At 38.5% G+C, this 13,323-nt stretch overlaps 1 protein-coding gene and 1 long non-coding RNA gene across 9 annotated transcripts in view; both read left to right on the forward strand.

Annotated features, from left to right (window-relative positions):
• Positions 1-1,161: 1,161 nt before the first annotated feature.
• Positions 1,162-13,323, forward strand: part of LOC109414826 (supervillin) — a 1,049,091-nt gene continuing 1,036,929 nt past the window's right edge. For 2 of the 8 annotated variants that reach the window (XM_062854057.1, XM_062854059.1), the window contains exon 1: positions 1,162-2,700. In XM_062854057.1, the coding sequence (XP_062710041.1) occupies positions 2,676-2,700 (25 nt within the window). In that variant the 5' untranslated portion in view covers positions 1,162-2,675. The remainder of the gene's footprint in view (positions 2,701-13,323) is intronic. The other 6 variants (XM_062854049.1, XM_062854058.1, XM_062854050.1 and 3 more) reach the window with 6 other exon arrangements.
• Positions 2,709-3,476, forward strand: LOC134288643 (uncharacterized). The gene is made up of 2 exons (XR_009998078.1): positions 2,709-3,092; positions 3,191-3,476. It is a non-coding gene; the product is annotated as an uncharacterized LOC134288643 (long non-coding RNA).

The raw sequence follows: 13,323 nt of genomic DNA on the forward strand, positions 1-13,323 counted from the left end.
GTAAGTAAGTAAGTAAGTAAGTAAGTAAGTAAGTAAGTAAGTAAGTAAGTAAGTAAGTAAGTAAGTAAGTAAGTAAGTAAGTAAGTAAGTAAGTAAGTAAGTAAGTAAGTAAGTAAGTAAGTAAGTAAGTAAGTAAGTAAGTAAGTAAGTAAGTAAGTAAGTAAGTAAGTAAGTAAGTAAGTAAGTAAGTAAGTAAGTAAGTAAGTAAGTAAGTAAGTAAGTAAGTAAGTAAGTAAGTAAGTAAGTAAGTAAGTAAGTAAGTAAGTAAGTAAGTAAGTAAGTAAGTAAGTAAGTAAGTAAGTAAGTAAGTAAAGTCAACAGTATGATTGACAGAACAATCGCGGTTTGTGGTCGTCGGCTCCTTGGATGACCAACACTAGGGATGTCATCGCCACAAGGATTAACTCATCTGTATGAGGTCATGCTGAACCAGAAAAACAAACCGCACATCATTTGTTATTTTTCACCGGGCTCGTGAAAGACACAGGAAAAATGTGAATGGCTCAACAACAGATGCATCCAAGCGTTGAAAGTATTTCACGAAAACATGCGCAGCTGAAGCTGCAAAATTTACACGACAGCTGATCGCGATCGTGCACTGAAATATTACAAATATTTCACTAGAATCGCGATCCAATGCGCGCCGCCTACTGCGCTTGTGTTTACCCCCACTCAATAGGGTTCTGAAAGGTACACCCGAGGAAACGTGTTGCGTGTCACTGTCGAAAGGTATTTCTTCGCACGTTTTGTAAATTGTTTACAGACACACTCCGGCGAATGCGTGTCGCATTCGTCTGGGTGTTCTATTCTAGGAGAAAAAAATCTCCAAGGTGTTTGTATTGTTGGCGCGTGAGGCACACATGTGTCACTCTAGTTTGCCCACATTGGATTTTCCTCATTTCCATTGGGGATCCATTTGTGTTCTCGTTTGTCGTAATAGAAAATTTATAAATACACACTGCGGCTTCACTCTCACTTGTGGCGGCCGTCGCCTTCTTGGATGTCGTTGGCTACGTCGACGTCGATGGTTTGTGATATTCTAGAGATGTTTTACCCATCTTCCTACCGTCCGGTCCTTCCCCGCGGTTTGGTCCTCCGATGTGTTTCCACCAGATAGATTTTCCAACCGGTGGTAGTGGTGATCGTGGCGCGGTAGAATGTGTGAGACACAATTTTCCTCCCGGTCAGTCGGTTCAGTCGCATTTCAGACGTTCCTTCGGTGCACGCTTCTGCCAAGTTCCGCATTACGTCGTCTTCCGCGATTCTGCGACCAGTTCGCCGCGATCGTTCGTATAGGGATATGACGCGCGAAAAAACGATTCGATAAACGAGGATTCGCCCTACCGGACGGAAGGTGCATTTCCATGACGACTGCGACCGCGCGACAGCGACGATTTGACGTTTCTCAAGTGGTGGCGCTAGTGTCGTAGCGCTATGTGAATTCGATTTTTTCTCATGCGGTAAACGATTTGGCTTCTGTTTTTGAGCGATCACCGTGTCGCTACATGCCGTGTTAATATTTTAATGAGCAGTGATCGATTGTAGTTCATTATTCATCGGCGAGTGGGCCATTTTTCGGCGAGTTAATGGAAGCTAATGGAGCAAATGGCTCCGCCCCTCCAAAATTGAATCCACACAATTAATTGCGTCTCACGGTGCTAATTATCGAATTTGATCTACGATCGTTTCCGCGCACAAATTCATAATCATCGACGCAAAAAGGTTTTTGTTTCTGTTGCAGAGCTTCGAAACCCGCCGTTTTTGTTGTGATTGTGGCAAAGTGCTTCGAAATTCTAATTTTACCCGGAGATAGAAGAAAAACATCACGAGTGAAACATACGTGAGACAGCCTCCTCCGGTTTTCCCTCTTTCGGTCGAATCAAGAGACTGCCGGCCAGCCGGTTTTGTGATTGATCGTGAAAATTCCAACGTCATCGAGTGATTTCCTGTTTTGTTGGTGTGCGTGTGTGTGTGTGTAACGTTGACCATATGGTTCGACACCGCCGGTTTGTTTCAGTGTATAATTGGGATTTTATCTTTATCGTCGCATCAATTGAAACTAATCGAAATGCTATTATTTTCGTTAGTCCTTGAATATCTCGTCGAGTAGTTACTCAATGTTTGCGTTTTAATTCGAAGCCGGTTGCTTTTAAGTGGGTAAAACGTATTTTACACTGAAAAAAAGTGAAGCGTAAAAATCGTACGCCCCCAATCCAATTAAGCTTTTCCTGCAATTCACAGTGCAGAAAAGCAAGGTGCACAGAGCGTGTTTCGGATGCGTCGTAAACGTCCAATGAAAGTGAAGTGAGTGCATTATACAGAAGAGACTGCACCGCACAAGGAAAACAAGGAAGATATTCGGGTTAACGATCGTGCACACGCGTCGAGTGATTTATGCGCACGTGGGAAATATGTGAGTTGTTCTTGGTGGCACGGTTTGCCTGCCGGTTGTAATTATACGGGTTTTGTTATCATATGTTCTCGAGCGCAAGAAGTCTGTGCGGCGCGGTTTGTGAAAGTGAAACCAAGAAGAAGTCGGAAAATCTCGGAGCGCATCAATCATCTGGTGCTGTGAAGTGCTGGGGGCGTTTGTGTGTGAGTGAATTGTGGGGCTCTAGGGGAAACGAGTCCATTCATTGGTGGTTTTGGTTCTGGATGTGCATAGCAGAGGTTTCATGACAAGGAGTATTAACCAGACATGTAAGTATGGCGGGTGATGATCATATAATTTCTTATTCTTGTTTTCAGCTTTGTTGAGGCATTTAAATTTCCTTCCTGGTTTCAAGTACCATTTAAGTCGTTGGTTGGTAATTTATTACTATCAATCTACAGAAATTTTTGTTACAGTGGTGTTGCGGAACCACTGAGCATACTCGTACTGTAGTTGAGTGAGTTCAGTACCGCCCAAGGTTGTCAATGTCAGTTAGCCGGAGCATAGACGTCAGACAACAAACAGCGTGGCGAAGTGTCACCAGGAGCATAAACCAGAATAAAACAATACCTGACCGAGTGCACCAGCTGAATGAAAATTAAAGTCAAGTCAGTGGTGAATTTAAGTGCGAATTTGTAATTAATTGAATTTGTGAATTACAGTAAGTTAAATTCAGTTGTTGTTCAGTTAAACAGTTGAGGTGTTGTGAAGGAAGACAGTTTGTACTAAAGTAATATTGAAATCTTACTCGAATTGCAGGCGTTTAAGTATCGCACAGTACACAGTCCAGATCACAGTCAAGAATTGTTAATTGATCCTTAAGAGTAAGTTAAAACTTATGAACTACAATTTGCCTTATTAATAATTGATTAAAACCTAAATAGAATAACATGCAGTGCTAGCGGAACAGTTTCGGAAGATTTGAAGCTAAAACAGAGAACAACACGAAAATGTAAGATGTCTGAAATCTATTAAAATGAGGCCGTTAAATTACAATAAAATCTATACTATTTCAGCTTTGAAGCTGCTGATTGCTGCTGTCAAATCGTGGCTTTTTCTCCTAAAAATCTGTCCGAAACAAGTGGTGTTCTAATCATTATAGATAACAGTTTCTTTGTTTGATAGCTTCATTCAAATCAAGATGTCTTTAGTAAAATGAGGAATATTTTATGAAAATTTGTATCTCCAAAATAATTTTCAAATAAGATTTTTATCAGAAAAATTCAAAATATTTGGCGTAACGGAAGTGGAACCGGTCCGGGTAGCTTGAATATTTAAATTTAGCTTTACCTGTCAGCGAATAAAAGTAAACATAACATAAACATAAAATTTCCCATTTGATATTAACAAGTCTCGAATTCTTAGATTTGTCCTGTTTTTCTGTTCCTGTATAGTATGCAAACCAAGTTGTCGTTTGACATATCGATGACAATAGTAGGTCTTCTTCTTAATATGGTAGAAATAGTTTTCATTAAGTAGTGCCATAACTGGTACACGTACCTTAGTTTTCTCAGAAGCTTGAGAAGCTATTAAATATGTATGATGATAAGGTCGCTCTACTTGGACTTAGGAATCCCTCAAAGGATTTCAAGGTGGAGGAGAAATTCCCGAAAGAATTCCATGGGAACCGTGAAGAAACTGCCGGAGGAAGTCCAGAGGAATTCCAGAAAGAATTTCTGAAGGAATTCCAAAAAGAATCTCGAATTAATTCCAGCAAGAATTCTTGAAGGAATACCCAAAAGAATTCCAACAGAAATCTCCAAAGGAATTCCAGCAGTGATTTCCAATTAGGAATTCCGGCTGTAATCCCACAAGGAGTACAAGGATGATTTCTCGAACGATTTTCAGGAACAATCATCAAAGTAGGACCAGGAGAAATACCCGAAGAAATTCCTCAAGTAATTCAAGGAGGAATTCTCGAATTCCAGGAGAAATCCCGAAGGAATTACAGAAGGAATTTGCGAAGGATGTACCAGAAGGATTCTATGAACGATTTTCAGAAGGAATCATCGAAGGGCATCCAGGAGAAATTCCCGAATGATTTGGCGGTATCCCCGAAGGAATTCCAGCACAAATGTCTGAAGGAATATCCGAGGAATTTTCAGGAGCAATCAACGAAGGAATTCCAGGAGAAATACCCGAAGAAATTCTGATAGTAATTCAAGGAGGAATTCACGAATTCCAGGAGAAGTCCCAAAGGAATTGCAGTAGGGATTCCCGCAGGAATTCCTGGAGGAATAACCAAAGGAATTCCAAGAGGAATTGCCGAATAAATTCCAAAAGGAATTGCTAAAAGAATTCCAGGAGATCCCGAAGCAATTCCAGGAGAAATCCCCGAAGGAATTCCAGGAGAAATCCCGAAGCAATTCCAGGAGGAATCCCTGAATAATTTCTAGGTCGAATCCCCGCAGAATGTCCTGGAGAAATCTCCGAAGGAATTCCAGGAGTAATTTCAGAAGGAAATCTCGGAGGATTCCCTGAAAGAAATTCTGGAATAGTTCTTGGAAGAACACCGTGAGTGATAAAGCCCTAAAGAAATTCTTAAATGAACTTCTACAAAAATCCATGAAGAAACTCCTGTAGGAACTCCTGGAAGAGCTTCTGGAGAACCTTTTGATGAAACTCCTGGAGGCATCCCTGAATCCTCCTGGAAAAGTCTCCGAAAGAACTCCAGGAGCGATTCCTGGATGAAAGCCTGAAGATTTCCCAAAGGAACTTTTGCAAACTTTGGATAACTATGTTGTTTATGTTGCAAGAAATGATGAAAACAACAACACTGTTGCCCAAAGTTTTGCTCAAACAGCATCAAATTAGGCAAGGAATCATAATACCCACGCTTTTTGCACCATTTTATTGCAGAAACGGAGAATTGACCTTCTCACCATACTAAAATTCAGCTCATTACTATAAATCTAGTACTACACCGAACGTGCCCCATTCCTGAAGGAACTCCTGGAGGAATCTTTGATGGAACTCCTGAATTAATCCCTGAAAAAAAAACTTTGTATAACTCTCTGAAGAAACGTCAGAGGGAATCCCTGAGTTCTCCTGGAGGTATTCTCCTTCTGTAAGAATCTCTCAAGAAACTCCTGGTGAAATATCTTAATAGACTTCTGGAGGAATCACTGAGGGAATTCCAGGAGGAATCTCTGAAGAAATATCGGCACGAATCTCTGAAACTTTTGAAGAAATCTTCGAAGGAACTGCTGGACTAATTGCTGTAGGAACTGCTGTAGGAATTTCTGAAGGAATCCCTGGAAGAACTCCTAGGCTAATCTTCAAAGAACTTCTGGAGGAATTCCTGTTGGCAATTCCTGGAGGCATCCCTAAATCCTCCTGAAAAAATCTCTGAAGGAGCTTATGGATGAATATCTAAGGAAAATCCTGTAGGAATAGCCGAGGAAAGTGCTGAAGGAATCCCCGATTAAACACCTAGCTGTATCCTTGAATTTTCCAAGAACTACTGGGGAGATCCCTGAAGGAAAATCCTGGAGAGATCCTTGAAGGAACTTCTGGGGAAATCCCTGGAAGAACTTACTTCTGTTGAGGACTGCTAGAGAAATCCATAAAAGAACTCCTGAAAAAAATACTGGAAAATCTCCATAAGGCATCTCAAAGGAATTCCAAGAGGAGTCCTGGAAGGAATTTCAGGATGAATTCTTGAAGAAAATCCAGGATCCCTGAAAGAACTCCTGGAGGTATTTCTGAAACAATTTCTGGAGAAATCCTTAACGGAACTCTTGCAGGAATTACTGAAAGAAGTGCTAGGGTAACCCAGAAGGAACTCCTGTCAGAATACCTGATAGATCTTTTGAAGAAATCCACGATAAAACTCCAAGAGGTATCCCTGAATCTTCCTGGATGAATCTTTAAAGGAACTACTGAAGACATATCTGAAGGAAAAGATCTCTAAAAGAATCTCTAAAAGAGATCTTCTGTAGAAATCCCCGCTTTAAGTTTAGATGAATCTTTGAAGGAGTTTTAACCCTCTTATACCCAAATTTTTGATTTTGATCTAAATATCATTTTTCGTCATCTAAAATCGATTTAAACATGTTGTGATTCTTTTTAATTCTCGATTTAGTGAATTTCGGTTTTTGATTTTTCTAATTCTTATTTTTGAACATCCCCACACTTTTATATTTTTCCTGGAAGCCTATTTAGGAGACGGATTTTTTGAGATGAAACCATTTTGATATTTTATGATTATTGTTAAAATATTTTTATTATAATTTTTTTTTCATAGGAAATTTTATTTTCCGTATAATTTTAAGAAAAATAATTTTAAAGTGTATTCGATTCCCTTAAACTATTTTACTATGATAGTATGATTTGGGAAAAAATTAAAATATGTAAATTGAAGCGATTCAATACAAAATATACAATGACTTCTGAAAGGTGACTAAAACATCAATTTTTCAATGATTTTAAAAAAATGTAAATAAGCTTCAAAAGGCACCAAAAACCATTTTAAGATATTCAGAATAGTCTTTAATATCAGCCAAAAATATAAAAAAATTGATTGTCTACGAAACAAAAAATACAAAAATGCTCAAACTATACCACGTCTAAAGGCGGGGTTGGGTATTAGAGGGTTAAGAGGAATCTTTGAAGAAGCTTCTGGATTAATTTCTGAAGAAACATCTGTATGAATTCCTGGAGATTTTTTGGAGGAATTCCTAATGGTTCTCCTGGAGGTATCACTGAATCCTTCTGGAAGAATCTTTTAAGGAACTTCCGCAGAAATGTGAATGATGATTGAAATCTAATCGTCGTATTTGCATGGTCACCCTGGAATTTCATTTGAATTTCTGCAGAAGTTCTTCAAAAAGTCTTCTACAGCGAAAAAAATCGTGAAACGTGAACAAATAAATATACACCGTAAACTGGAACTAGTTCCAGCTGTCAATATGGGCGTTCTAGAGAATGTGACATCTAGTCCACGGTGTACATTTCTTATTGTTGTTATGGTTGCTATGCATAGTTCCCGTTGCCGTGACTGGGAGTGCACGTATATTGGAAAGGATTTTTTTGCGTGTACATGGTTTACCTTAAAACAATTGCAAGAAGAAAAAAAAAACGACAAACCACAGTTCCAATGTCAAGATTTCAAATTGTAAGAGAAAGTCGTCACAAACGGCGATATCTACCCCTCTACGATATCTTAGGCCGTCTGAGTTGAACAAGGATAAATCCAAGGATGCCAGTGAAAGATGCTTGTGGACAGTTACTCACCATTTCGAACAACTTCTTCAATGTTGGAAATACTTTGACATTCATCTACACAACAGAAACAAGAGTCTGATGAACAAATTCAGTTTTGAATTGCGAGAAAAAAAAACCACGTGCTACGGTGGGAATCGAACCCTCTACTCCCAATTCGTTAAACGTGCGCTTCTTTCCTCCAAGTTATGAAGCCACTTGGTCATCTCCGTCTTCCGAAGGCGTACTGTCTCTAGCCAATTGAACCAGGATAACTCTTCCATTCCATACCGTGTTTTGGTATAATACCTGACTTTGGTATCCCTCAGTTATGTGGCAGTTATTCGTTCCTGGTCGGGTAGTTAACCACATTAATTGAAAGGTGGAATTATACTTCGAAGAACGCTATAACGGCGCAAAGAACATAGGTACGGATCACCAAGGCAGAGGGGGATCAGGACTGGGTAGAATTGATCGTGGTCAGTGTTGGAAAGCTGCAACCGCAAATCGAGTGTTAGGGCGGCGACATGTTTCGCAGTTTTCTCGTAATTTGATGTAGTTCTAAATATTCGATAGACATGGCTCAATCCCCTTTCATACTATCTAAAACTATATTCAAGTTTGTTTTAAAAGCATACAAAGGTATTTAGGACTAGGTCAAGTTCCCCATGAACACAAAACGAACAGCCAAAAATACATATCAGACCGTTGTCGATTGAAATATAAATCCATCTTCAATCGTCTCCACGCAACGGTAGGAGCATGTCTACCATAAGACAAAAATGTCGCACGCGCTTCGCTTTGACGTGATTCGGTGGGACGGGTGAATGATCTTTATTACACCCGGTCGTAGGCAATAAAATTTCCCGCAACACATGCCGAATCCGAAACACACGAGATATTAAAAACAGATGCAAGTTTTCGCTGTGCAACTAATTTACTGCTTATTTCTCGCTTATGGTGTCTAATAACGGTCTCCGAGAGCTTCGATGATGGTCGTTGTAGTCGATGACACTGAATTTTGCGGGATCTGATCAGGAATACAGGAAATTCTCCGAGAGACCACAATTTCGACAAAGCGACGTGAATGGGCATCAGTGCAGTCACAGATCAGAACATTTTGGCACCAAGCAATGGTGCAACGGAATGTTTTCCTCGCGCTCGCACTCCTTAGGAATTCTTTGAAGAGGAAATTCGGTCGACAACCTGTCTGTGTACATGTTGAATTTACTGCCACAAACTGGCAAACGTACGAAAAACAGATATTCATTTTCTTAATTGACCGTTCCGAAATTGCAAACAGCGGGAATCTTCTTTGTTCAGATGGTGAAATCTGCAATATTTCGTCAGTGAAAGAGAAATAGGGTATGTGTGCCATCAGTAATCTCACGCTCCCATATTCATCTTTTTAGGACAGAGACGAACCAGCCAAGGGCTGAAAGTCTTTTAAATAAAGACAAATCAATCAATCAACCATATTCATCCTATTCGAAAACAAGCGATTACGGCACCGATTGATTCCCTTCTTTTTGTTTTCATGCGTGCTCACTTCTAACAAAAAATACAAAAATATGAAACAAAACACACATCGCTTCAATCCTTTGTTTTTCGTAGGATGAAAATGGGAGGCACATGCTGAAGAAGGGAACTAATACCCTATATGTAGGAGAGGGTATTCTACAGTGACCAGTAAAACAAAGTATGTGTGATCCGTATTGCTGACAAATAATGTTTTGTTCAACTAAATTTAAAATTAAACTTGTGATTTTAAAATCACAAGCCTAAAAAATCAAGTTTCAATACCAAATTGGTTAGCATTGTTTTATGAGTAGATTTAAGAAGGTATACCTATGGAATGAGCTCACCAATTTAAAACTGTTGAAGTTAATTTGATATTTACTAACGTGACGATTCAGGTACACTTCAAAATATTCAAACGCATTACTTAATTTGCAATATGTAACTGTTCGTATGTTTCAAACAGCATTCCAGATTTTATAATATCCGTTTAGAGGATTCTTTTTTTTATTTTTTTAGTGAATGGTGTTATTTAAATTCGGTTATTTAAAACACTTGTATTATTGTACGTTGCATAACATTTTTATGACCTACACACAACGCACCACTCTGTATTTCAAGCAATAACTGCTTAGTCACAGCATACTGTAGACGTAGTGTATTTCTTGTACATAACTACAAATTATGATTGACCTGTGTAAGATCAAGCAGTAACCCAGCGAGGAGATCAAGGTGCAATTGTTATGGACTCCAAACACCTGTGCTGTGAGATTTATCTATCACTACACCTGTTCAGTTGGTGCATTTTTTCGGGTCTGGTTTTCGTGTCGTAGATTTCCCACATCGCTTTGTATTTATACCTACAGTCTACAAATTCAAAGACCGAACCCGCGAGCAACGAATAAGAAGGCAATGCAACCCGAAGAGCTGACTATAAATTACCCCACCCGAAACATATTTGTACTTTGATTGTTGCTGTGAACAAAAGCGCTTGAAACAAGGCACTTTGACCCAAGCGTTGACCACTCGGCGGCATGGTGCCTGCACGCAGATGGCAAAGATCAAACCGACGCGACGACGTGACGGTTAATCCACTGTGCTGGTTCAGTAAGCGCGGGGTGTATGATCACTGCTAATCGCATTATAACTATGTTTCATGTTGAAGGGGAATGGGGTGGCGATGCCGACGAGACGATGACCGTTTGCTGGTAGGCAACACCGATTATGCTTGTCGTCATATCCAAACTACAGTGATTTTCGAAATAATGGGACAACTTTAAGCAATCGAACATGTTTTCCTAAAATTTAACAAATGTTCTAATTAAGTTTAGAAAAGTGACTGCGCTAATGAATTCATACCATGCAGAGATAGAAAATGGTTTTAAGGGACACCAGGGACGGGCATTTACTTGCAGAGAATTACACTCACATGCTATTTTCTCAAGTCAAAAGCATGACCCCAGTACAATCCGGAATATCTCCGGAATGGTTCCGGATATTACATGGAGTATAATAAACTTGCACCAATTTATGATCGGTTGGGGCGACTTCAAAAAAATCGGATGAAAATTGACGAAATGCGAGCATTTTGAAAATTAGTTGTCGGAAGTCGGGTACGTGAAGGTTAATCGGACTGTAAAATGAACAATGACGACACTTAAGTATCATCATGCATATCATTCTACCATAGACACAGTAGAACAATGAAAGCAGTACAAAGGCAACCATTTTGGTGTAGGGCAAAAATTTACTCCGTCATATGCGCTAATTCCCGGCACATCAGACGGAACATAGCCTTTAATAACAAATAATCCCCCGACTAAATGGACATTACAAAATTATAACAAGCTGTGTTATTATTATTTATTATTGACTTTTTTATTATGGGGAATTTCAGCCCGAGGCTGGTTCATCCCCAAGCTGTGTTATTTTTTTACAATAAATTTTTATAACAACGGTTGTTATAAAACATGTACCGTTAGTAGTTAAAATAACAAAAATTCTAACAAAGTTCCCACTGAAAAGAACAAAAAGGTGATAACTTGTGTTATGATCATAACAAAATTATTAAAAAAACTTGTTCCATGAAGTAAGATAGAATTTAACTAAATTATAACAAATTGTGTTATAATTCCTTTGTCACTTATTAGGGTAAATATTTTTAAGTATGTTGTTCTATTTTTAGAAAATGTAAGTGTAGTGTCCGGAAGGACACTTCCGCGCACACCAGCCGAATCCTGCAGCTGAACGCACGCTCACGAGGAGGAGCAAGTCCTTCTCGCACAAAATGGTTTACAAGACTGACGTTTCATGTTGAACGCATAACAGCAACTAATGCTATATGCCGTATTGATCTATTTATCTCTATCTCTCTCAACCCCTACATTCTCCCCCTGCCATACTGTTCAATTGGTTTAAAAATTAAAAAAAAATAAGAATAAAAAACAAAAAAATGTATGACCTTCTACCAACATTATAAACCACATTTACATTGAACTTTATTGAAGGACAACTTATAATTGTCTTCGTTAGAAAAGAAAAATAATATAATCGATCATGATCATCATCAACACCATCATCTTTTATCCTTCATACTTCATCATCATAATCATTATCATCATCATCATCATCATCATCATCATTATGATCATCATCCTTAATTCTTCATTCTACACCCTATATCCCACATCCTTTATCCTATATCTTTCTTCCTTCATCTTACATTCTTTATCTTTAATCCTTCATACTTCATCCTACATCATCAACTTTTTGTCCTTCATCTTTCATCCATCATCATCATTATCATTATCCTTCATTCTACATTCTTCATCTTCAATCCTACATAATCATTATCACCATCATACTTTATCCTTCATCTTTCATGCTTAATCCAACATCTTTCCTTTATCTTTCATCTTTCATCCGGCATCCTATATCCTTCTTTCTTCATCCTACATTTTTCTTTCTTCATACTTCATCATCATCATCATCATCATCATCATCATCATCATCATCATCATCATCATCATCATCATCATCATCATCATCATCATCATCATCATCATCATTATCGTTATCCTTCATTCTTCATCCTACATCCTTCTTCCTTCATCATACATTTTTCCTCCTCCTTTCTATATCATCTATTCTTTATCCTTCATCCTACATCGTTCGTCCTTCACACTTTATCCAGCACCTATCATCATTCTTCATCCTACATACTTCATTCTTCCATTCTACATCCTTTATCCACATAACATAAGTGGAACTCCATGGTCAGAGCGAAAGAAAAAGTTGTATCCTTTTCCAGCACGCGAAACTGTTATATCTTTCATAAAAGGCATCGAACTGTCATTTATTTTGGTAAACAAAAAACATCTGATCCAACCAGTATTCCAGTTTTGGCAAAGAATACAGGAACGAAGATTGGCATCTGAGATATGCGCAAAACTAGCTGCTGGAAATCCACTTATTTATTTTGTCATAAATTCATTGAAATCTCCGAAATAACACATCCACGGTTCCACATATCGATCTCCCTGTATATTTAAAACCATAAAACGTATTTTTGACTTGAGTTTACAAAGTTTTATAACAATTTATGTCTTATTTTAAATCTCCTCGTGCTGCCAGTCTAGATCTATGAGGTCTTTGTTTTACTTCACAGCAATGAAAAATGGTATACATACTGAAAAATAGTATGGCAATAATGTTATAATGCATTTGACATTTCGATGCCCTGTATACCAGCGTACGAACTCGGAAAGGCATCAACTTTTTGAGCCAGAGTTCCACTTATGTTATGTGCTTTATCCTTTATCCTTCATCATACATCCTATATCCTTCATACTTCAACCAACATCTTTCCTTTATCTTTCATCCTACATTTTATATCCTTCTTTCTTCATCCTACCTCTTTCTTCCTTCATCCTACATTCTTCATCCTTCATCATCATCATCATCACCATAATTCTACATCCTTTATCCTGTATCCTTCATACTTCATCCTGTATTCCATATACTTCTGTCTTCCTCCTGCATCATTCTTCCTTCATCCTTTATCATCATCATCATCATCATCATTCTTCATCTTACACCCTATGCCCTTCATTCTTCACCTAACAGCCCGATTTCTTCATACTTCACCCTACATTATTGATCCTTCATCCTAC

The sequence above is a fragment of the Aedes albopictus genome, chromosome 2 (genome assembly GCF_035046485.1).
Source record: "Aedes albopictus strain Foshan chromosome 2, AalbF5, whole genome shotgun sequence".
In the NCBI taxonomy this organism is placed as follows: domain Eukaryota; kingdom Metazoa; phylum Arthropoda; class Insecta; order Diptera; family Culicidae; genus Aedes; species Aedes albopictus.